Source organism: Dermochelys coriacea, chromosome 3, assembly GCF_009764565.3.
Source record: "Dermochelys coriacea isolate rDerCor1 chromosome 3, rDerCor1.pri.v4, whole genome shotgun sequence".
Classification (NCBI taxonomy): Eukaryota; Metazoa; Chordata; order Testudines; family Dermochelyidae; genus Dermochelys; species Dermochelys coriacea.
The window spans coordinates 37,253,920-37,279,442 of NC_050070.1; the positions used below are offsets into that span (position 1 = coordinate 37,253,920).

The 25,523-nt window shown below is 41.3% G+C and overlaps 1 protein-coding gene across 1 annotated transcript in view; it reads left to right on the forward strand.

Moving 5' to 3' along the window:
• PXDN (peroxidasin) overlaps window positions 1–25,523 on the forward strand; it is a 141,440-nt gene that overhangs the window by 92,655 nt on the left and 23,262 nt on the right. Inside the window, exons 14-18 of the mRNA XM_043510316.1 lie at window positions 5,411–5,567; window positions 11,333–11,441; window positions 12,016–12,173; window positions 15,332–16,835; window positions 17,235–17,365. Of these exons, the coding sequence (XP_043366251.1) occupies window positions 5,411–5,567; window positions 11,333–11,441; window positions 12,016–12,173; window positions 15,332–16,835; window positions 17,235–17,304 (1,998 nt within the window). The 3' untranslated portion in view covers window positions 17,305–17,365. The remainder of the gene's footprint in view (window positions 1–5,410; window positions 5,568–11,332; window positions 11,442–12,015; window positions 12,174–15,331; window positions 16,836–17,234; window positions 17,366–25,523) is intronic.

Consider the following 25,523-nt stretch of genomic DNA (forward strand, 5'->3'; position numbering starts at 1 on the left):
TTTCCAAGCGGTCCTCTTATAGTTATCTCTTGCACCAGATCCTGTGCTCCACTCAGGACTAGATCGAGAGTTGCCTCTCTCCTTGTGGGTTTCTGTACCAGCTGCTCCAAGAAGCAGTCATTTAAAGTATCGAGAAATTTTGTCTCTGCATTTCGTCCTGAGGTGACATGTACCCAGTTAATATGGGGATAATTGAAATCCCCCACTATTATTGAGTTTTTTATTTTGATAGCCTCTCTAAACTCCCTTAGCATTTCAGCATCACTATCACTGTCTTGGTCAGGTGGTCTATAATAGATCCCTACTGTTATATTCTTATTAGAGCATGGAATTACTATCCATAGAGATTCTATGGAACATGTGGATTCATTTAAGATTTTTATTTTATTTGATTCTATATTTTCTTTCACATATAGTGTCATCTCCCCCACCCCCCTGCATGACCTGTTCTATCCTTCTGATATATTTTGTACCTCGGAATGATGGTGTCCCATTGATTGTCCTCACTCCACCAGGTTTCTGTGATGCCTATTATATCAATATCCTCCTTAACACGAGGCACTTTAGTTCACCCATCTTATTATTTAGACTTCAAGCATTTGTGTACAAGCACTTTAAAAACTTGTCACTGTTTATTTGTCTGCCCTTTTCTGATGTGTCAGATTCTTTGTGAATGTTTCTCATCTGATCTGGCCCATACTTTGTCCTCTTTCATCCCTTCCTCCTGACTAAAACTAGAGAATCTCTATCAATAGACTCTCCTCTAGGAGAAGTCTGTCTGATCCACACGCACCTCTACAGCAATCGGCTTTCCCCCATCTCTTAGTTTAAAAACGGCTCTGCAACCTTTTTAATGTTAAGTGCCAGCCGTCTGGATCTACTTTGGTTTAGGTGGAACCCATCTTTGCTGTATAGGCTCCCCCATCCCAAAAGTTTCCCCAGTTCCTAACAAATCTAAACCCATTCCCTCTACACCTTCGTCTCATCCATGCATTGAGACTCTGAAGCTCTGCCTGCCTACCTGCCCCTGTGCATGGAACTGGAAGCATTTCTGAGAATGCCACCATAGAGGTCCTGGATTTCAGTCTCTAGAACCCCAACCTGGGGTATTCTATCTGCTACCCAAGATCCATAAACCTGGAAATCCTGGATGCCCCATCATCTCAGGCATTGGCACCTTGACAGCAGGATTGTCTGGCTATGTAGACTCCCTCCTCAGGCCCTACGTTACCAGCACTCCCAGCTATCTTCGAGACACCACTGACTTCCTGAGGAAACTACAGTCCATTGGTGATCTTCCTAAAAACACCATCCTAGCCACTATGGATGTAGAAGCCCTCTACACCAACATTCCACACAAAGATGGACTACAAGCCATCAGGAACAGTATCCCCGATAATGTCATAGCTAACCTGGTGGCTGAACTTTGTGACTTTGTCCTCACCCATAACTATTTCACATTTGGGGACAATGTATACCTTCAAATCAGCGGCACTGCGATGGGTACCCGCATGGCCCCACAGTATGCCAACATTTTTATGGCTGACTTAGAACAACGCTTCCTCAGCTCTCGTCCCCTAATGCCCCTACTCTACTTGCGCTACATTGATGACATCTTCATCATCTGGACCCATGGAAAAGAAGCCCTTGAGGAATTCCACCGAGATTTCAACAATTTCCATCCCACCATCAACCTCAGCCTGGACCAGTCCTCACAAGAGATCCACTTCCTGGACACTACGGTGCTAATAAGCGATGGTCACATAAACACCACCCTATATCGGAAACCTACTGACCGCTATTCCTACCTACATGCCTCTAGCTTTCATCCAGATCATACCACACGATCCATTGTCTATAGCCAAGCTCTACGATATAATCGCATTTGCTCCAACCCCTCAGACAGAGACAAACACCTACAAGATCTCTATCATGCATTCCTACAACTACAATACCCACCTGCTGAAGTGAAGAAACAGATTGACAGAGCCAGAAGAGTACCCAGAAGTCACCTACTACAGGACAGACCCAACAAAGAAAATAACAGAACGCCACTAGCCATCACCTTCAGCCCCCAACTAAAACCTCTCCAACGCATCATCAAGGATCTACAACCTATCCTGAAGGACGACCCATCACTCTCACAGATCTTGGGAGACAGGCCAGTCCTTGCTTACAGACAGCCCCCCAGTCTGAAGCAAATACTCACCAGCAACCACACACCACACAACAGAACCACTAACCCAGGAACCTATCCTTGCAACAAAGCCCGTTGCCAACTCTGCCCACATATCTATTCAGGGGACACCATCATAGGGCCTAATCACATCAGCCACACTATCAGAGGCTCGTTCACCTGCGCATCTACCAATGTGATATATGCCATCATGTGCCAGCAATGCCCCTTTGCCATGTGCATTGGCCAAACTGGACAGTCTCTACGTAAAAGAATGAATGGACACAAATCAGACGTCAAGAATTATAACATTCAAAAACCAGTTGGAGAACACTTCAATCTCTCTGGTCACTCGATTACAGACCTAAGAGTGGCTATCCTTCAACAAAAAAGCTTCAAAAACAGACTCCAGAGAGAGACTGCTGAATTGGAATTAATGTGCAAACTGGATACAATTAACTTAGGCTTGAATAGAGACTGGGAATGGATGAGTCATTACACAAAGTAAAACTATTTCCCCATGTTATTTCTCCCTCCCACCCCACCCCACCCCCCACTGTTCCTCAGATATTCTTGTTAATTGCTGGAAATAGCCTACCTTGCTTGTCACCATGAAAGGTTTTCCTCCTTTCCCCCCCCTGCTGCTGGTGATGGCTTATCTTAAGTGATCGCTCTCCTTACAGTGTATATGATAAACCCATTGTTTCATGTTCTCTCTGTGTGCATATCAATCTCCCCTCTGTTTTTTCCACCAAATGGATCCGATGAAGTGAGCTGTAGCTCACGAAAGCTTATGCTCTAATAAATTTGTTAGTCTCTAAGGTGCCACAAGTACTCCTTTTCTTTTTGCGAATACAGACTAACACGGCTGCTACTCTGAAACCAGTCTCTTTCCTAGCAGTCTAAATTTGGCCTCCAGGACGTCTCTCCTACCCTTCCCTACGTCATTGGTACCTACATGTACCACGACCACTGGCTCCTCCCCAGCACTACTCGTAAGTTTATCTAGATACCTCGAGAGATCCACAACCTTCGCACCAGGCAGGCAAGTCACCATACCGTTCTCCTGGTCATCACAAACCCAGCTATCTATGTTTCTAATGATCGAATGTCCCATTACTAACACCTGCCTTTTCCTAATGACTGGAGTTCCCTCCCCAGGAGAGGTAACCTCAGTGCGAGAGGATACCCCAACATCATCTGGAAAGAGGGTCCCAACTATGGGATGGTTTCCCTCTGTTCCCGTTGACTGATCTCCTCCTCTGGGCCTTTCATCCTTCATAATAGCGCAGGGGCTGTCTGATCGGAGGTGGGACAAATCTACAGTGTCCTGGAAAGCCTCATCAATATACCTCTCTGCCTCCCTTAGCTTCTCCAGTTCCGCCACCCTGGCCTCCAAAGCCTGTACACGGTCTTTTAGGGCCAGGAGCTCCTTGCACCGAATGCATACATACGCCACCTGCCCACAGGGGGGCAGATGGGCTTCTGCCTGCATTTCTCCTACAACGACCTAGGTTAATGATAGGGTTTTTTTAAAATCAAGAAATTTTGATTATAGTGTACCTCGCCCCCTTTCCACTCCCCAACTCCCTTTCAAAACTCCCTGTTAGCGGTCCCTGTTCACAAAGTTCCCTGGTCGCTTGCTCACTGCTTTATAAAACCCTGGCGTTCTTGATAGCCCTGACCCCTGACTAAGGCTCAGCCAATGAACAGAGGCTTCTAGATTTCAAACCTTGTTTAGAAGCTCACAGCTTCCAACTGCCGGCCACAGCACACGGTCCAATGACCACTGAGATTTCTGAAATTTAATGCATACTATAAAGTACACAGTATACTCCTGGGGGGATTCTGCAGGACTGTGCATCCACAGAAAAACCTCCCCCCCCCCCCCGACTCCCGCAGCTTTCCTGTGTTTCTCTGTGGAAAATGGCAGGGAAGCCACACGGGGGGGCGACCATTGGCCCTTTTTTTGGTGGGGGATTTCTCCCCTCCAAACAGAGGTGAGGCATGTAGGGCACATGAGGTTCCATGCCACTCCCCCCCGCCCCCTTTCTTTCTGCAAGCGCAGAGCTGCCCAGGTGAAGGCGACTGAGTCTCGACTCCACTGACTCTGCAGCAGATGGTCCCTTGGCTTTTGGGAGGATGATGGGCAACCTGGTGGGACAGAGATGAAGGCAGCTGTTTCTGGTGGTTATTCAGTATGACTAAGCTGGAGTTCAAATCTGCGTAGGCATCTCTGGAGTCTCTTGTGGTTGAAAAATAACAGAACTCACCTACACAGTTCAGATGAGAACTGTACATAGTGGAAATAAACAAATGATAGTGCACTTGACATCAGTTTCTCTCCAATAATGGAAACTGACCTGCAGCAAGGTCAACCACTGCTCAGCTGAGAGGCAACAACAACGTACTTGGAAGGCACAGAACACAGGGAAATGTGTTCAGAGCTATGGCACAGGGCCCAGCGGAGAGGGTACTGAACTCCACCTTCCTGCTGACTTGTTGGCAGTATTCCTCTCCTTCCCTGTGGAATGGGTGGGGTACTCAGATCAGGCTGCAGGGCTGAGTGCCAGCAGAGGGGCTACTGGGTACCACTGAGAGAGGACTAGGCTTTCCTCTTTTCCCAGTATTAGAGGGGGGAAAGGAGTCTGAGTGGCAGTGTTTCTGTTCTGCCTCCTCTGAGGATAATTAGCATTTGCCAAAGCATTCAGTTACAAGAGGTTGTATTCAAGTGAATATGAATGTGAATTTGTATTCAAGTGAATGCAATCCATTCCTTACAGTATATGGCCCCACAGAGTCTTGTTTTATTATTTGTTGGGCCTATATTTTATATGGAAAGGGCACACAACTGTGAGGATATTTTGTGCTGCTTTTTTAAGTTTGTAGACATAATAAATACATTCCGTATACTATTCTGCATGCAAACCGTCCTGTCTCAGTAGAACTGTACAGTACGGTGAGTTATGCTACTTTTTCTTGCTAAATTTTGTTATCTAAACTGTAAAAATAAGTTTCCATGAGATTTATTAGTGGATTTCTGTTGGGTTAATTTAAATGATTGACTTGGCGTTTAAAATTGGTATGAAATAAAGATAATCTATTACTGTTCTCAGAACAAGTTCATGCTGCCAGAAGAAAAAAAATATTCAAAATCTAAAAACAATTTAAAATGCAAATAAAATTGCCAGAGATGATACATTTAGAATAACTGAGCATTGTGCTTTGCTGCAGGATGGAGTTCAGGTAACAGAAAGTGGAAAATTTCATGTTAGTCCGGAGGGATTTCTTACCATTCGTGATGTTGGAACAGCTGATGAAGGTCGATATGAATGTGTTGCCCGGAATACTATTGGATACTCCTCAGTTAGCATGGTGCTAAGTGTTAATGGTAAGGTTTTTAAATTATCATGGTAGCAAGATATGAGTTAGGTCATACAATTTATACTGCTTAACATTAAAGGCACAAACATGCAACTTCAACACCACAGGCCAGCTTGTGAACTCCTTCCTCACCTAAGTGATTGTGTTGATTTGAATGAGACTACTCAGGTAACAGCTAACCAATGTGAGTAAGAGGTTCAAAATCTAGTCCTTGGGGAATAAGTCATCCAAAATCTCTAATATTCAAGCATCTATGTGACTTCATAGCCTAGCATGCTTGGAGCATATTCATGATTGAAGTCCGAAAGAATGGTTTGGGCTCCGGGGGGCCACACAAGTTTCCTCTTGAGATATTTTTTGGCTCTATCTGAACTTGCTAGTCCCATGCACAAACTGACTTTTGTGAATGACTAGACAATCAGCCTCTGGCATTTTTAAAGGTAGACCTACCATGGCTAATTGGAAAATAGTTTGCTGCCACAAAGAATTCCTAAAAGTCTTAATTGTTTATAAGAAGCCAGTATAAGAACAAATTACTTGGTAAAAATATAAATAAAAATAATAGGCTGGCTGAGAGACTATCAAAATCATTTGTAATACTTCCATGCTCTTATAGAAACTAATCCCAAAGCTCTTCTTACTGATTGTACATTGAAAATTTTACACAATATAGTGTACACATTTTTTTTCCTTTAAGTAACTAATTTAAATCTAGGTAAGAATGGCACAATATCTGTGTAATATAAAATGGATACACACCACCACATATTTTTTTAAAATATGTGGTTATTGTTTCTTGGCCTGAGTTCTGTTTTGCTCTTGCTAACTTTATATAAATGTTTTACTGTGCTGATTGCCCTGGCCTCTGGCACATAACATAACATAAAAAAACATGCAATGCATAAAATTATATTGCATGTAATAGACAATTCAACCCTCCTCCACCCCCCTGTCCCATGTACTGCTTCATCAGTGATCCGTAGTCAAACACATTTTTGACCAAAAATAAGTGGTGTGCTCCGAGCTCTGAATGTCATGAACTTGAGTCTGTCAGAACACCAGAGGACACAAATGGCAGAGTTGGGAGACCTTCACCAAAAAATCTTTATTTCCAGTTAACGAGGAATGCAAATCTAGTGACAGTCTACAAAGGTATCAGCTGATCTCAGCCACCATGGTGATTCATAGAGAGAAAGTTCCTTAAGTTAGTCAGGTCTCAAATGAAACCTTGAATTGCCCCAGAACAAATCAGAAGCCAGTGCCATTCATATATGCAGATGTAATGTACTAATTCTAACCAGCTCCAATAAGCAGTAGCCACAATGTTCTTCAGTGTTACTGAATAATATCATCAGACAAAACCCACTGAAGTAGTCCAACCTTGAGGTGATAAAGCCATGGTTAATTCTGACAATTTTCCTCATGAACAAGGAAGGATAGATACATTTTACCTAACCATCTGAACAAACAAGGTATAAGCCACCTGTATTACCTGAGAATCCAGTGAAATATGGCCATGTGGCACTGCACAATAATTTAGGACTGGAAGTGAAGAATATTATGTGATATGAACTATACAATATTTAACTGATACTTAAGCTCAGTTCTTCTTCTATGTCCAGGGCCACCCAGAAGGGAGTGCAAAAGAGGCAATTTGCCCTGGGCTTCTGTTTAAGATGGCCCCCAAACTGAATGGTGTTGCGACCTGGCATTGGGGGTCACAGCACACCACTCACTCAAATTTTGCCTGGCTGCCGCTCCGTCATGATGGACGGAGGAGTGACTGGACCAAACATGAGTGGAGCTGTGACTCTGTGCTCTAGGTTGCAATGCCCAGAGCAAGGAATTGGGCCCAGTATTGCGGGACAGGAGCTGCTACTACAGGGTGAGTGGTGAGCTGGCTCACTATCCAACCCCGAACCTCTTTCTGGGGCCTCCCGTTAGTGGTAATTTTTTTTTTGTTCGTTTTTGTTTTTTTTTAAGGATGCGGGGCCTCTGTTTCAGATTCTGCCTGAGGCCTCTGTGTGGCCATTCCTATGTCACAACATCCACAAAACCATAGCCAACAAAATTCTCTTCACCTCAATGTCGCACAGACTCAGACTGCGGTCCCTGACTATTTTCAAAGCATGATGCAAATCAAACTTTCTTACAAACTTCTCCTCATAAACAAAGCTCACGGAGCAATCTGATATAATTTCTGGGAGATCTTTCTCCATTGTGTCCTACCCCAGATTGCAACTTTCTAAAAACTCTGGCTTAAATTTAAGGCAGGATACAATGGGGATAGAGTTTATTAATTTACAAAACTATATTTGAAAAATTTGAACCTGCTTTTTAAATATTAACACACCAAAAGAAACCTAATTGCTTGAGCTACTTTTTGTAGGACCCCCTTAAGCCTCCCCCCCCCGCTTTTGAAAACATTGAGACTCTCAGTCTTTGAATTGTAAACTTGTTTACCATATCAGTCTAACAAGTAAGCGATTGGTAGCGAATATGTAAAACAAAAATAAAGTAATGCAAAAATGTCTTTAGATATCTGACCATTGCTTTCATTGTTGAGATCCTGTCACGGGTTGCTCTACTCACTGCTGGATGGTGCCGCCACCTGTCGGTTCTGGGGATTAGCTCGGTCAGGCCGACGCCCCTTCCAGCAGTTACACCCCATCAGTTTCACCTTTGCAGCTGTTCTCTCACTCCATCAAACATAACCTTCTCTTTGTGAGTCAGCCCTCCAGGGGAAGAGACAAGATGTGTATTGAAGTTCCTGCTCTCCAGTAATATCAGGCAGTCTTTCACTTCACTGCCTCACAGTGCCTTTCCCACTACCTGGCAGGGGAATCCCGGGCCTACCTACTACTCTGGGGTCCAGCTCAGGGACCCTTTACACAGCAGCCAAAATCCATTTCCTGCATGTTGCTGTCTTTCCCTGAGCCGCTTTCATACCTCCTAGCCCTCCCCACTTCTCTGGGTTTGCCAGACTCTTCACTCCCTAGCTTGTGTTTGCCAGAAGCTAGGAATGGGTGACGGGGGATGGATCACTTGATGATTACCTGGTCTCTTCATTCCCTCTGGGGCACCTGGCATCGGCCACTGCCGGAAATCGGATACAGGGCTTGATGGACCTTTGGTTTGACCCAGTATGGCTGTTCTTACGTTACGTTCTCCCTCCTCCCAGGTAGTAACTTTAGACAACTTGTCTCTGCAGCCTCTTAAGTACGACTCCTTTCTCCCAGGGAGTAACTGCAACCTTCTCCCTGCCAGCCCTTTTGCTTCCAGTTTCCAGTCTTTTTTAGAAACCCGCCTGTCCCTCACAAGTGAGCCTCTCTCTAATTAACTGCCTTCAGATTAAAGCTCCACTGTTTGCAGCCTAATTACCTGATTGGGCCCACCTGGTCTAATTCAGCTCCTGCAGGGCTGGTGTGAGGAGCTGCACACCCCACCACAGATCCCAAAAATTATTTTTCCAAGAGTGTTTATCACTACTCAGAAAGACCACTCTACTGGAGCTGTAATAGAACCAGTCGCTGAGCTTCCAGTTATGCAAAAGTAGTGAAATCTTGCTCTGAAGAGTGCACTGGGTGTTTTAAAAAGCACATTGGACAAAAATATTACAGTAAAGTAAAACTTTCATATCAAACTAACAAGAGCAAGGATGTTCAGAGTTAAAACTGGTTTTACCCATCCCATTCTGGCGTATTGGCTGTGGTCTCAGATAAAAGTTACAGTGCTGTTACTTTATTAATAAAATACTTTTCACTTGTATAGCACCTTCATTTGAAGATCTCAAAGCTCTTTACAAACATTAAGCCTCACAGCAACCATGTGAGGTAGGTAATGATGAATGAGATTATGTACCCACTGCAAACCTGCCTCTTTCCCCTCACCCTTACCCCCCCTTCCCTCAGTGTCACTTTACCAACCACTCTGGGGAATCTTTCGGTATTGCCACTGGATCTGGTGGCCCCCGACACAGGGTAAGAGAGAGGCACGAAGGGATAGATTGTATGAACCCAGCTGCACTGCAACAGCAGCAGTGGCTGACCAAACATTTCATAAAAACGCAGTCTCAGAGACCCATGAGATCTTGCATTGCTAGTATTATGAAGATTTGTATGTGGTCTATGAGTTTGTGATCTTTGTCTTACTTTTCTGAGGCTAGATAACGCTGAAAATAAAACAAAGATTTAAAGCCCCCAAATTGGTCTCTCTTGCTTCCTAGAGAGATCCCAAGATTATAATCATGAACAAATCCTCATAGCTACTTGGGAATCTCTAACAGCTTTTTAGGAAAAGCTTCTTTGAACTTGTATAATACAGCTGTTCTAAAATTAAAAATGAAGCCTATAAATATGGGGCTTTTGACTGTCATGTTTCATGTTATCCACTAAAAAGAAAAGGAGTACTTGTGGCACCTTAGAGACTAACAAATTTATTTGAGCATAAGCTTTCGTGACTACAGCTCACTTCATCACTTCACTTCTTTTCTTTTTTGTGAATACAGACTAACACGGCTGCTACTCTGAAATATGTTATCCACTGTGACAGTGCAAGGCCAGATGGCTATGGAAGAGTATTGGGAGATAGATATATTAGCTCCAGGCTAAACAAATCTCTGGTACCAGGATAAGTGAAATGGCAGCTGCTCCAGGTGAATTAAGACACCTGGGGCCAATTAAGAACTTTCCAGAAGGCAGGGAGAAGGCTAGGTTGATTGGGACACCTGAAGCCAATCAGGGGCTGGCTGAAACTAGTTAAAAGCCTCCCAGTTGGGCAGGTGGGTGTGGATGTTAGGAGCTGTGGGAGGAAGTTGCGCGGTTGGAGAGACTGAGCAGTACATACCATATCAGGCACAAGGAAGGAGGCCCTGAGGTAAGAGTGAAGTGGAGCCTGAGGAAGTGAGGGCTGCTGTGGGGAAGTAGCCAAGGGAATTGCACGTGTCCTGTTTCTAAAAGGTCAGCTACCATAGCTGATACTATTAGGGTCCCTGGGGTGGAGCATGGAGTAGAGGGCGGGCCTGGGCTCCCCCCCTTTGCCCTCTCTCTGATTAATCACTGAGACTGGAAGACAACAGAGACTGTGCAAGGAAAGATAACTTCTCCTCACCTTCCTTGCTGGCTTACGATGAAAATGGCTCAGTAGACTGTGACCCTTGTCTCTAGAGAAAGAGGGTTACGTAGAGGATCACAGTGAGCCTCTGAGGCTAGCGAAATCCGCCAGGAAACGCGGGACCCAGGGACAGAGCTTTGTCACACCACTTAATCCCATATACTTGGGGCTCAATTCAATATCCATTGAAATCAATGGGAATGTTTCCATAGACTTTAGTGGATGTTGGTTAAGCTTTTGGTTGCAACTTTTAAGCTGCTTATATGGTGCACCACAAGCAGAAGCTGAGCTAGAATATTGACTTCACTTTTTTTGCTTTGGTCATGTTTGTATAACAATTGTAAGACTACTTAACAGTTACTTTAGTTTTATTTGTTTTTCACACACTGTCTTATTTTTACAGTAGCTTCATTTTAACTGAACACTTATTTGTAACTGGCATTTAAAAACAAAACAAAACTTAATTCTGCAGGGATGTAAATGTGTTTCAATAGAGTTCCCAAATGATTAGTCATTTTAAATTTGGAGGAAGTAAAACTTAAGGAAATGTGGTTTTCTTTGTGAAACTGAAATGATGTAGTGTCTAGACATTGCTTTATATGAGTAACTTTTTTGTGTGCAGTAATTTTTGTAGTAATATGTAACTTCATGTTTTTCTAGTTCCTAATGTCAGTCGAAATGGAGATCCATTTGTAGCAACATCAATTGTTGAAGCAATTGCAACTGTTGACAGAGCTATAAATTCAACACGTACACATTTGTTTGACAGGTATCATGTACTTTGAGGTTTTTTATGGGGAAGTCAAAATTAATTTTGGATATACTGAAAGAAATGCTACTATCAGTAAACCTATTTGACTACAGTACTATTACTCATTTGAAAGATGAGACAATATAATGGTTTTAAATAACAAACTTTAGCATCTGGTTAGTTTCAGGAGTGCTAGCAATTTAGCAAGAAAGCCATGTTTTTAAATGAAAACTGCACTAAGTGCCACTAACAAACAAATTTAGCTAATAGGACTTGAATAGTTATTTCAGTTATTTGGGGGGAAACATTTAAAAAGCTTGGTTTTATTCAAAAGCCTACTGGTATTTTAATGTTGGATCTAATGCATTTTAATACAAATTTAATCTATTTGCATGGTTAAATATGTTTTTCAGTCATCTTGTATTAAACGTAGATATTTATTTTTATTTATTTTTGCCTTCCATTTTGGGATGAGTAACAAAGGTATAGTCAATCACGTCTAGTGATATCTTAAGTTGCAGAAACTTTTTAAACCATTTATAGTCTTATAGCACTTGTGTATACACTTACTATTTTTTCAATTACCTGTTAGTCGTCCTCGTTCTCCAAATGATTTGCTAGCCTTATTTCGATACCCAAGAGATCCTTACACTGTTGAGCAAGCACGAGCTGGAGAAATATTTGAAAGGACATTGCAGTTAATTCAAGATCATGTGCAAGATGGTTTAATGGTTGACCTAAATGGAACAAGTCAGTACCTTTTTCCTTACTTTCTGTGTTTTGTAGTGTATAAGTCATTTCAATTCATTAATGCTTCAAGGAGTATTAATTTTAAAAGCTCTGTGCCCCACTATGCAGCTATTACTCTTGTTGAAGTCATTGTGGCTTCTTCAGTGTGCAAGGGCTCACCAATATGAATAAAGATTAGGTGCTTGATTCACATATTGCTATATTTTGATGTAACTTGTTTGTCTGAGATGTGTTGGTACATTATTTTAATTCTTCATTATTTGACATAAGGAAAAAAATGCTGCAGTCAAATTCTTCCCTCAGTTAAAAGTAATGCAATTAAAGTACATGGAGTTGCATGGCTGTTAACAAAGGGGTGAATTTGGCTAATAGTTTCTTAGAGTTAGAATTTTTCAGTATGTACTATTAAGACAGTTTTCATATTGGTTATTGCATCAAAAGAAAACATGGTAATCCCTGTTTGTCTTATCACAGAGAGGATATTATCAAACATCAAAGATTTGTGCACTGTTTTGATCACTTTACAGAACTGTATTTCTTCATTTACTGCATTACCAGTTTTCCTGCAGTAATTGTTACTTATTCTTAAAGCAGAGTATAGTATCAAACTAAGCTACAACAGTTTCCTGGGAGTCTGTTCTCGTATTTAATTTGCTATTAAGAAATATGTTTTTTGGTTTTTTATAAATAGTAAGAAAAAAGTAAAGTTTAATATTTCTGCTCATTAACTGCTGAACTCAGAATTCAGAATTCTAATGCCCAGCCGGAAAATTTAGAGCTAAACACACTTGCAAAGAGAACTGTAGGCTAATTGTTCTGCTGTGCTTATAAGTTCTTGCTTTTGGCAGTTGAAATGTAATGTGTCAGTGTGTGAGACTTATGACTAAAACCTTTGGAAATAATGATGGAGTTTTAGGAGAGATGCTGAGGTGTGGCATGTAGCCAAATGTTACAGCTAGACTGGAATCTGAGGAAATATTTTAACTTATAAATACTACTTTTGATGTTTATAATTGAGAATTTCACTGTAACTTCCTAAAACTTTAACTGTGACCCTGAATTAGGCCAATATGTACAAGGCTAAAGACTGTAAGCTTGGTAGAATTAAAGCACTATAAGCTTAGTTAGTAAAAATGGACAGTTACTCATAATACCGAGCAAACAATTTGCAAGGAATAATTTGTCTCACAAATTTGACTTCTTTTTTGACTACAGAACATCCACAAACAGATCATAATTTCATTGAGTTTGCTGCTAATCATTCAGAATCGTTTAACATTTTCTTCAATATTTTTTAACTACAAATTGCAAGTATTTAAATCTTAACATTTGAGAAATTGCAGTTTATTAGGATAATCGCAGGGTTTTTTTGTTTGTTTTATGGTTGGATGCAAGTATTTGTAGTATAAATACTAGTGCATCCAAATCTAACATTCTTTTTTCATGAATACTCATGTATGAAACACTGAAATTTAATTTTTATCAACTTTAATGCTAGTAAAAACAATCATTCTAATGTTTGCTGAAAGTGAATGCAATAGGATCGTGAGCATGGCCAAAGTGCATTCATTTAAAAATTCAAGCTAATAATCTCAGACAACATTTTATAGTGTTGAAAATTATTCACAACCAGAGCTGGCTTTTGGTCCCTGCAAAATTCACAACCATGGCCTCAGGATTTCACAAAACTAGAAATGTAAAGAGAATCTGTTTTCATTTAAACACCCTCCCTCTAAATTTCTAACCTTAGTCCTTGCACTTGTTTGGTTTGTGTTTTCAAAGCTAACAAATGTAAGCTGCTACTAAAGTTGAAAAGAACAAGTGGATGGGTCCCACTTTAGTAGCAGAAAAATTGGGGGTACCTAACAATTGCCAATCTATAAACTTTTGACTAAATGAAACGATTAAATTTCAGCTGTATCCCAAAGAATCATCTTGCTATCACTTCAGAAAAAAATCTTAAACCAGGCTTATATATAGTGGTATGGTAATGGAATGTGTTACATTTGGAGTATGTGGCAAAAATTATTTTTTTCAGGCCAGCTTGTCCAAAAACGTGGAAGTTTGGTTCTGCTCACACCCTTGTTCCAGAAATTTTGATGGAAACCAGGATTACCACAGCATACAATTATTTATCTCAACTGTGCACAAGTAAAGAGCAAAAGGAAAGAGATTCAGAAGACTATAATAAATGAAGATAACTTAGAAAGGGGTGTTACTGAAAGGGAGACTTGATTACAAGGACAGGCATTGGAGCAGCAGAGCCACAACAGCCTCATCTTAAAGTGTTAAAAATCCTCAAAACAGTGTATTGTGTTCTGTTCTTTAGTAGCCAGTAATGATTCTGCACCATGGTGTGCAGTGTTTCAGAGGCCAGAGTAGTCCTGAAAATATTATTTGTAGGGCAGCTAGTTGACACCTACTCTTTGAATTTTTCATTCAGATCATTAACATTATTGTAACATTATTGTGCATTATTGTGTTAGACTATGTAAACATTTTATTTTATTACAGTTAACCTCATCCTTCCTCCCGTCTTCCTACCTATTGTTTGTTACACTCATTTGTCTTTGATGAGATTAAGGACCATAACTACCAATGTGTTTTATTGTTCCTAGCACAATGGCGCACTTGTACTCTGAGCAGGGCGGAGAGTGTGTGTGTCTTTTTTGTATTGATATAATATTTATATAACATATACAAATATATACTAGTAATAAATATAATTTGAAGTAATCAAAAGCTTGTATAAGATAACAGAGTTCTGAGAGTAGAAAAGCTTCAACTGATATTAATTTTGGGCCAGATTTTCAAATGTTCTCAACATCCAGTTATGATCAGATTTTCAGAAGAGCTCATCTCCCATTTAGGCACCTAAATGAAGTGGGCAGATTTTCAAATTATTCTCAATGGCAGATGTTTTGTGTTGAGTACTTTCCAAAATCTGCCTATTTCATATAGGTGGCTAAGTGGGAGATGAGATCTTTTGAAAAGCTTTGTATCATTGTTGTCATGACAATTATTTTTCCTTTGAATTTGTCCAAGGGTGTGTGGGATTTTTTTTAAAATCAAAAGATGATAAAATTATGTCTAGTATATTTGTGATTTTGCGAATCTGATGAATCCTTAATTTTCCCTATGCTTCTGTTCTGTTTCAGGCTATCACTATAACGATCTTGTATCTCCACAATACTTGAACCTGATAGCTAATCTGTCAGGCTGCACAGCCCATAGACGAGTGAATAACTGCTCAGATATGTGCTTTCACCAGAAATACAGGACACATGATGGAACTTGCAATAACCTGCAGCATCCGATGTGGGGAGCCTCTCTGACAGCCTTTGAACGTTTGTTAAAGTCAGTCTATGAAAATGGATTTAATTTGCCTAGGGGCATTGGACCTAATAGACACTATAATGGATACACGCTCCCCATGCCTCGCCTGGTTTCAACATCTCTAATAGGAACTGAAACAATAACCCCTGATGATCAGTTTACTCACATGCTAATGCAGTGGGGTCAGTTCCTTGATCATGACCTTGACTCTACTGTTGCTGCTCTGAGTGAAGCCAGGTTTTCTGATGGTCAGCACTGCAGTTCAGTTTGTACCAACGATCCTCCATGTTTCTCAATCATGGTACCACCAAATGACCCCCGAGTTAGAAATGGTGCACGGTGCATGTTTTTTGTACGCTCCAGTCCTGTTTGTGGAAGTGGCATGACATCTCTTCTAATGAATTCTGTTTATCCACGAGAACAGATTAACCAGCTGACTTCGTATATTGATGCATCCAATGTGTATGGCAGTTCAGACCATGAGTCACGAGAAATCAGAGACTTGGCAAGTCAAAGGGGTCTTCTGAGACAGGGCATTGTACAGAGATCTGGAAAGCCTCTTCTTCCATTTGCTACTGGTCCACCAACAGAATGCATGAGAGATGAAAATGAGAGCCCAATTCCTTGCTTCTTAGCTGGGGATCATCGTGCTAATGAGCAACTGGGTCTCACCAGTATGCATACATTGTGGTTTAGAGAACACAACAGAATTGCTACAGAGTTACTGAAACTCAACCCACACTGGGATGGGGACACAATATATCATGAAACACGCAAAATTGTTGGTGCAGAGGTGCAACATATAACATACAACCATTGGCTACCTAAGATCTTTGGAGAGGTAGGCATGAAGATGCTTGGCGAATATAAAGGTTATGATCCCAATGTTAATTCTGGCATAACTAATGAGTTTGCAACTGCCGCTTTTAGGTTTGGTCACACACTTATCAATCCCTTACTGTATCGGCTGGATGAAAACTTTGAACCTATTCTACAAGGCCATATACCTCTTCATAAGGCATTCTTCTCTCCCTTTCGGATTGTAAATGAAGGAGGCATTGATCCACTTTTAAGGGGATTGTTTGGTGTTGCTGGTAAGATGCGAGTACCATCACAGTTACTCAATACAGAATTAACAGAGAGACTGTTCTCCATGGCACGTACCGTGGCTTTAGATCTGGCAGCTATGAATATTCAGAGAGGCAGAGATCATGGAATTCCTCCCTACCATGATTTTAGAGTTTACTGTAATCTTTCTTCAGCTCATACTTTTGAAGATCTGAAAAATGAAATGAGGAATCCTGAAATCAGGGAGAAACTTAGCAGGTGAGCTTGAGGTGAAGGTGAACTGTTAAAAATTCAAATATACTTTTATATCTAAATGAGCATGTGAAAATAATAATTTTTTAAATGTCTAACCTAGAAGGAAGTATTTGTTAGGAAAGGGATAAAGGGAATCTCCCACAAAACTTCCTGCCAACATCAGGAGACATATATGGGGGTCTCAGGGTTCCCCAATACCTGCATAAGCTACAGAATGTCTTTTCCCCAGTGAGACTTATCCAGATCTGATTTCTCCACTCCACCAAGAAGAGAATGGTGATTTAATATCACGGTCATTTTTGCTGTGAATAGTTCATATCCATTACCCTTGTTTTTGTCATAATACTGAATGCTTGTATAATGTATAATCTTAACATAATGTTTGTGTTTCTCTTGTTATAGGCTCTATGGTTCACCTCTGAACATAGATTTATTTCCTGCTCTTATGGTTAGAAGATTTAGTTCCTGGTAGCCGATTGGGGCAACTTTGATGTGTCTATTGAATACACAGTTTAAACGTCTTCGAGATGGAGGACAGGTAAAGCCAAAATGTCCATGGAAAACTTTAAGTGATTTTAGAATAGATTTATTTTTTTAAAATTGTTGAATGATGTTTTCAAATGCAACTGTTTTCTTTTTTTTATGATCTGAATATAGAAATGAAAGTGATAAAAAAGCTGATTTTATAGTTTGTCAAAGCAGCTGAAATAACAGCTATGCTTATTTATTTTTAAGGCCTGTTATCTTTTATGGTGAAAATAGCATATAAAGCGCCAACAGGCAGTACAGAGTAGCTGACTGAGCAGGGGACTGGGACCCAGGAACTCCTGATTTTCCTATTTCTGACATTGTTTGACTGCCCTTGTGCAAATTACTGTTCAGACTACTTCACTGTAAATTGATGAAAATAATCTTTCTTCAGTGATTGTCCACGTATATTCCACTTCTGATGCACATGCATCCACATGCATGAGATTGGATTCTGTTGGCCAGCAATGTCCACTGGGGCCTTTCCTGTACTGTTACTGCCTGTGGTTGCGAGATGGAAACCCTGCAATGTCCAGTTCTCTGCATACTGTGCAACTTTCCTAGCATTATGTGTGTGTGAGAGAGAGACTAGTTAGCTAATACTAGCATAGTTATTGTAGTCATTTTTTGTTGTTGTTTTTTACTCTTCTTAGCTATATGTAAAAACAACAACAATATCCCTCTATTAGTGTTTGGGACTTTTCCCACCTAATGGGGATGAGGCTGCTATGGCTGAAATTAAGCCTCTGGCTTCAAAACTTTCCCTTCCTATAAGCAACTATTTCATTTAATGACAGACATCAAGGTGCCTCTTTTGTCTTGGAGAGGATCTTTGCTCGATAGATGCTAGATCTGTTGCTTCTTCTCCAAAAGGATGTAGACAGCAAGAGAGGCCCATCTTAATGTTTCACCAGGAGCACTCAAGGCGAGCTTCCTCAGAACTGAAGGAAAAAAAGGCCAACTAGGCCTCAGCAGGCTTCCTCAGTCCAGTGCTCCTTTGACCTGTTGCCCGCTCTGTTCCAGGCTCACTCTTCAAAGAAAACTTCATCCACTGAGGCCAGCAGAGCAAGCTAGTCATGTCCTTCATTAGTTGTCTGAAAGGAGTTGGAAGGGGCATAGTTTCCACAGTAAGTACAGGCCTTGGTTACCCTCCCTGGAACTAATAAAAGGAGGCATAGATTTGTCACTACTCGGTCAAAGGGTAGTTCAGAGCCCAAATTTGGCGCCTTTGACAACCTGGCAAAACCTGGTCCCCGAGCCCATAGGATGCTGTCTCGGGCAGCTGTCCACATTTTGCTGGTACCAACTTCTCAGCAGTAATACTGATGCACACATGCCAGTGACTCTGGTGCTGAATCTTGCAGCACAGATGCTCCTGGCTCTGACTTTCTTGGCACCAAAGTTATTCTTGGTACTGAGTGATCTGGCAAGAAAACCTAGCTCTGCTACCACCACTAGATATAAATCTCCCTTCCCTGTAAAACCTCTGGTTCCTTGAGAAGGACATCTGGCATTGACTCGTATTATACCCCAGTAAGAATGGGAAAGTGAGGAAAAACACCTGCAAATGGAGAAGCACTTGATCTCAGCAATGATCGCCTCTTCCTCACCAGATGAAGCAGTTGTGCGCTCCATATCCATTCAGTATGACTATTTAAAAACATTTCAGGAACTTCTGCATCACATGGCAGACACATAAATTCAAGAATTTAGAGAGGACCTGAAGTCTTTTGTAGCTGAGGGACAACTGGTAACTCAGACATCCCTGCAGATAGCATTAGACGCATTGGACATGCAGCACAATCAATGACACACTCCACTGCCATGCACAGGGCTTCCTGGTTGCAGCCTTTGAGAGTACTGAAGGAGCTCCAGACAACTACTGAGGTCCTCCCATTTGAAGGTTATGACTCAAAAACTGATAAAGCCCTACACTTTGCAAAAGATTAAAGAGCTATTGTCCATTTCTTGGAGGCTACATGCCAGCCCCTAAGACAGAGCAGGCTTGGTCACAAGCCACTCTAGATAAAGTTTTTTAATACATTATTATTGAAGCTACTGTCTACATCAGTAGCAACCATGTTCCAGATGCATGGAAGAAATCAAAAACAATAGTATTGATGATGAAGAAAGGCGATCCAGAAGAACTGAGAACTATCATTCAAATGCACTCCTCTCACAAGATCTTCACCCGCGACACACTCAGTTGGATTAAGAAGGATCTTGAAATGCACAAAAGCAGAGAACAAGCTGGTTTCTGCTCAGGGTATTCAACAATTGATCACATCCACTCAGTTTGGCAGCCCATTAAAAATGCAAGGAATACAAAGTTCCATTGTGTCTTGAATTTGTCAGACTACAAAAAGGCATTTGACTTGGTGGAGATTAACGCTGTACTCAGCGCACTCAATGATACTGGAATCAACCCAAGGTACATTGATTGACCTGTTGGAAGAAATAAACTGCAATTGTTCGACAGAGATAACATTATTCAATGTCCTGTGCATTATTATTATTCATAGAGGAATCAGACAGTCACTGAAGCTGTCTTCAGCAGTACTGGAGTTGCAGTTAAAGAAATTGTACGGGGAAGAAGGAATCAGAATTGACAGAGAACAGTTAATGCATATTCTCTTCACTGACAATTGGGTATTATTGGCAAAGGACACAGCAGAACTGGAGAACAAATTGCAGCAACTGCAAACACTTTTGCATGATATCAGGTTGGAAGCAAACACTTCGAAGACAAAGTGGATGCGGAATGAGCATTGTTTAGCAAGAATCATCACTGTAAACAGGAAAGTAATCAAGAAGGTCGACAAATATATTTACCTGGGTCAGCAGGTGAACAGAGACAACTCATTCAAAGTGGAAAATAGTAGGAGGAGAAAGGCAGGGTGGGCAAGTTTCAACAAAATAAAGATATCTCTAACAGATGATGAACTGATGAATTCATATAAATAAGAAGAAAACTAAGAAGGAAGAAGTGGGGCCGCTTAACACTGAGGATGGAGCGGAGGTTAAAGATAATCTAGGCATGGCCCAATATCTAAACAAATACTTTGCCTCAGTCTTTAATAAGGCTAAAGAGGATCTTGGGGATAATGGTAGCATGACAAATGGGAAGGAGGATATAGAGGTAGATATTACCATATCAGAGGTAGAAGCGAAACTGAAACAGCTTAATGGGACTAAATCGGGGGGCCCAGATAATTTTCATCCAAGAATATTAAAGGAATTGGCACCTGAAATTGCAAGCCCATTAGCAAGAATTTTTAATGAATCTGTAAACTCAGGAATAGTACCGAATGATTGGACAATTGCTAATATAGTTCCTATTTTTAAGAAAGGAAAAAAAAGTGATCCGGGTAACTACAGGCCAGTTAGTTTGACATCTGTAGTATGCAAGGTCCTGGAAAAAATTTTGAAGGAGAAATTAGTTAAGGACATTGAAGTCAATGGTAAATGGGACAAAATACAACATGGTTTTACAAAAGGTAGATCGTGCCAAACCAACCTAATCTCCTTTTTTGAAAAAGTAACAGATTTTTTAGATAAAGGAAATGCAGTGGATCTAATTTACCTAGATTTCAGTAAGGCATTTGATACCGTGCCACATGGGGAATTATTAGTTAAATTGGAGAAGATGGGGATCAATAGGAACATCAGAAGGTGGATAAGGAATTGGTTAAAGGGGAGACTGCAACGGGTCCTACTGAAAGGCGAACTGTCAGGTTGGAGGGAGGTTACCAGTGGAGTTCCTCAGGGATCGGTTTTGGGACCAATCTTATTTAATCTTTTTATTACTGACCTTGGCACAAAAAGTGGAAGTGTGCTAATAAAGTTTGCAGATGATACAAAGCTGGGAGGTATTGCCAATTCGGAGAAGGATCGGGATATAATACAGGAGGATCTGGATGACCTTGTAAACTGGAGTAATAGTAATAGGATGAAATTTAATAGTGAGAAGTGTAAGGTTATGCATTTAGGGATTAATAACAAGAATTTTAGTTATAAGTTGGGGACGCATCAATTAGAAGTAACGGAAGAGGAGAAGGACCTTGGAGTATTGGTTGATCATAGGATGACTATGAGCTGCCAATGTGATATGGCTGTGAAAAAAGCTAATGCGGTTTTGGGATGCATCAGGAGAGGCATTTCCAGTAGGGATAAGGAGGTTTTAGTACCGTTATACAAGGCACTGGTGAGACCTCACCTAGAATACTGTGTGCAGTTCTGGTCTCCCATGTTTAAAAAGGATGAATTCAAACTGGAGCAGGTACAGAGAAGGGCTACTAGGATGATCCGAGGAATGGAAAACTTGTCTTATGAAAGGAGACTTAAGGAGCTTGGCTTGTTTAGCCTAACTAAAAGAAGGTTGAGGGGAGATATGATTGCTCTCTACAAATATATCAGAGGGATAAATATAGGAGAGGGAGAGGAATTATTTAAGCTCAGCACCAATGTGGACACAAGAACAAATGGGTATAAACTGGCCACCAGGAAGTTTAAACTTGAAATCAGACGAAGGTTTCTAACCATCAGAGGAGTGAAGTTTTGGAATAACCTTCCAAGGGAAGCAGTGGGGGCAAAAGATCTATCTGGTTTTAAGATTCTACTCGATAAGTTTATGGAGGAGATGGTATGATGGGATAATGGGATTTTGGTAAGTAATTGATCTTTAAATATTCAGGGTAAATAGGCCAAATCCCCTGAGATGGGATATTAGATGGATGGGATCTGATTTACTATAGAAAATTCTTTCCTGGGTATCTGGCTGGTGAATCTTGCCCATGTGCTCAGGGTTTGGCTGTTTGCCATGTTTGGGGTCGGGAGGGAGTTTTCCTCCAGGGCAGATTGGAGAGGCCCTGGAGGTTTTTTTTTGCCTTCCTCTGTAGCATGGGGCATGGTTGACTGGAGGGAGGCTTCTCTGCTCCTTGAAGTTTTGAACCATGATTTGAGGACTTCAATAGCTCAGACATGGGTGAGGTTTTTCATAGGAGTGGTGGGTGACATTCTGTGGCCTGCGCTGTGCAGGAGGTCGGACTAGATGATCAGAGTGGTCCCTTCTGACCTTAGTATCTATGAATCTATGAATCTATGAACTGCCCATGAAGAAAACTGTTATCTCCACTGTTCTACCAGTAATGATATATGGAGCGGAAAGCTGGTCAACAAGGAAAGTGGAGGAAGAAAAATTCACCGTCACTCAGAAAGCAATGAAAAGGCGAATGTGTAAGATATTGCTCCGTGATCACATACCGAATGAGGTGATTAGAAGGTATCCAGAGGTGACCGATGTAGTGCAGGCGATGTATGATGCAAAGCGGAGATGGGTGTATCATATAATCCATAGGGAAGACAATAGGTGGACAACCTGCATCAATGACTGGATCCCCAGAGACCACAAGCAAACGCTGGACAGACTGAAAACATGCTGGGCTGATCCCATGACAAAACTCGTTCGCCAGAAATGGAAGAACATGCTCGCAACAAAACAGGATGGTGTGGCATCTACTTGCATTCGTGGAGAGACGGACGAGGACAACCTGGACAAAGAGGACAAAGGTGATTATAACCCACAAAGATCACCTGAGCCACCAGGGAAGCAGCAAAGTTTCCAACACAGAGGCTCTCTTCCTCTGATGCTGCACCTCTAGATCTGCCTCATGGCAGCAAGTTTGACACCATCACTGAGAGCCATATAGAGCGGTTGGAGGATCTATACCCTTCTTGCCACCCCCACTTCTGGCAACCACTTTTTTAATTTTTGAGAGGCTTGGAATTGAATTAACTCAAACCACTGGGTTTTAGAGATTAACAATGTGAGGTATTATTCATTTGCAGTCCCTTCCTACCCCTCTTTAAGGACTCCTCTTACAAAAAACTGTTTAAGAAGTGAACTCCCTTCTAAATCTCTAAGTAGTGGAAAAAGAGCCTCTGGACTTAAAAGAGAAATGGGTTTTGCTCCCATTATTTTATAATCCCTAAGTTGAAGAGGGACAAGCATCCAGTACTAGATTTGAGTCAACTCAAACAGCTTCATCTGCTATTTCAAATTCGGTATGGTAACTCTAGCCTCTATAATCTTATCCTTAGATCCTCAAAAATCGTTCACAGCTCTCAATTTACAAGACACTTACTTTCACATATCAATTCACCTGGCACACAGAAAATAAGAGTCCAAGTGGGAACTTCCCATTACCAGTACAAAATCCTTCCCTTTGGTCTTTCAACAAAACCAAGAGTATTCAGGAAATGATTGGCAAGCTCATCTTAGGAAGCAAGGGATCTAGGTATGCCAATACCTCAATGACTGGCTCATTTCAGGAAGATCACCATGGCAAGTGAACGATTCTATTCACTTAGACCTACATCTTTTCACCATACCAGATCTCAGAATCTACAAAGGAAAGTCAATCACTGTTGCAAACCAGAGACTAGAGTTCATGCGGATAGTGCTAGATTCCCTGTCAGCAAGGGCTAATCTGCCACAGGACAGATTCAAGACCAAGTTAGACCTCATAAACCAGCTGTAGGCTCACCCAAACACATGAGCGAGAGCATGTCTCTCACTTATGCCACATAGCATGCCAGATTTCACCTCTGCTTCATAGAAGTGTGGTTGAAAATAGTGTATCTGCCCAAGATACATCACATGGACATGAGGACACAGATGCCCTGAGAAGTCTTCTCATTATTAAATTGGTGGAAGAACCCTCTCCATGTGCAAAGGAGTACTGATTTCTCCAGCTGTGCCTACCTATCAAAACATTGGTGACAGATGTTTCCACACTTGGGTGGGAAGCCCACCTAGACCATCCCATAGGTCTGTGACCCAAGTTGCCTAGAGTAGCCCACACTGAAAATACCAAGGTCAGGGCAGGCTGCAAAAAGGAGAGCAGATTTTCCCAAAGCTGGTGCTTAACACTGTAGTTAGATTCACCAGCCAGTCACAAATTGTGCTCCTGGTCCCCCACACAAGTTATCAAGGAGCTGGAAAAAAAAAGAAATCACACAGCTCCCTTTATTGCATTCCATTCTCTGGCCCTCAATCAGCAAATAGGTCCAGTAAAGTGAGAAGTTATTTAAAACTGTATTAACTATACAAAATGTTCTTCTGATCCCCAAAGGGCTAGCCACAGTACCAGATCAATATTAGTGTGTATCTTACCCAAAATATCATGCTGCCAGGCAATCCCTTAGTATCTAAAACTAAAGGTTTTATTATAAAAGAAAAGAAAAGAAAGAGAAGAGAGATGTTAAATGGTCAGAGCAATCAGACACATACATATGACTTCAAAGTCCATATATCAGGTTTTTAGCAGCACTGGTGAGTTTGCTGTCTTGTAAAGTCCCTCTGGAACATCTCCAAAGCTTGGGTGAACCTATTAGTCCTTTGTTCAAAGCTTCAGTTTGTAGAGAAGTTACTTCAGAGGTGAGAAGCAAGATTGAAGACAAAATGAAGAAGATGTAGCTGCCTTTTTATATCCTTTGCTGTGTGGCTTGTACATCCTTTGTCCCAAACAGATGCTCACAGCACATGGGCATGAGAAATCTCTTGGAGTCTCCTGTCCACAGGCATGTCCCTGTATGTCCTGCTGATTCATAGGCATAGCCCCGGCTTCTTTTGTTGGTTTATTGTACAGCTGATTGCCCTTGATGGGCCATTAAACAGGCTGGATAGTGCTGATGCCAATCTGTACGGAGAAAAGGAGTACTTGTGGCACCTTAGAGATTAACAAATTTATTTGAGCATAAGCTTTTGTGAGCTACAGCTCACTTCATCGGTGTCACTCAGAAAGACAGCACAAGTTTGAGTTACAGATATATCACACATTTATAACTCATGAAACAAAGATGATACATACATATAAACAAGATTATCATACTTAGCAAATCATAAATTTTCCACTGATACCTTCCTTCTGTCATAAATATAAAGGGAAGGGTAACCACCTTTCTGTATACAGAACTATAAAATCCTGGCCAGAGGCAAAACCCTTTCACCTGTAAAGGGTTAAGAAGCTAGGATAACCTCACTGGCACCTGACGAAAATGACCAATGAGGAGACAAGTTACTTTCAAAGCTGGGGGGGGGGGGACGACAAAAGGTCTCTCTCTGTGTGCTTTTGCCGGGAACAGAAAAGGAATGGAGTCTTA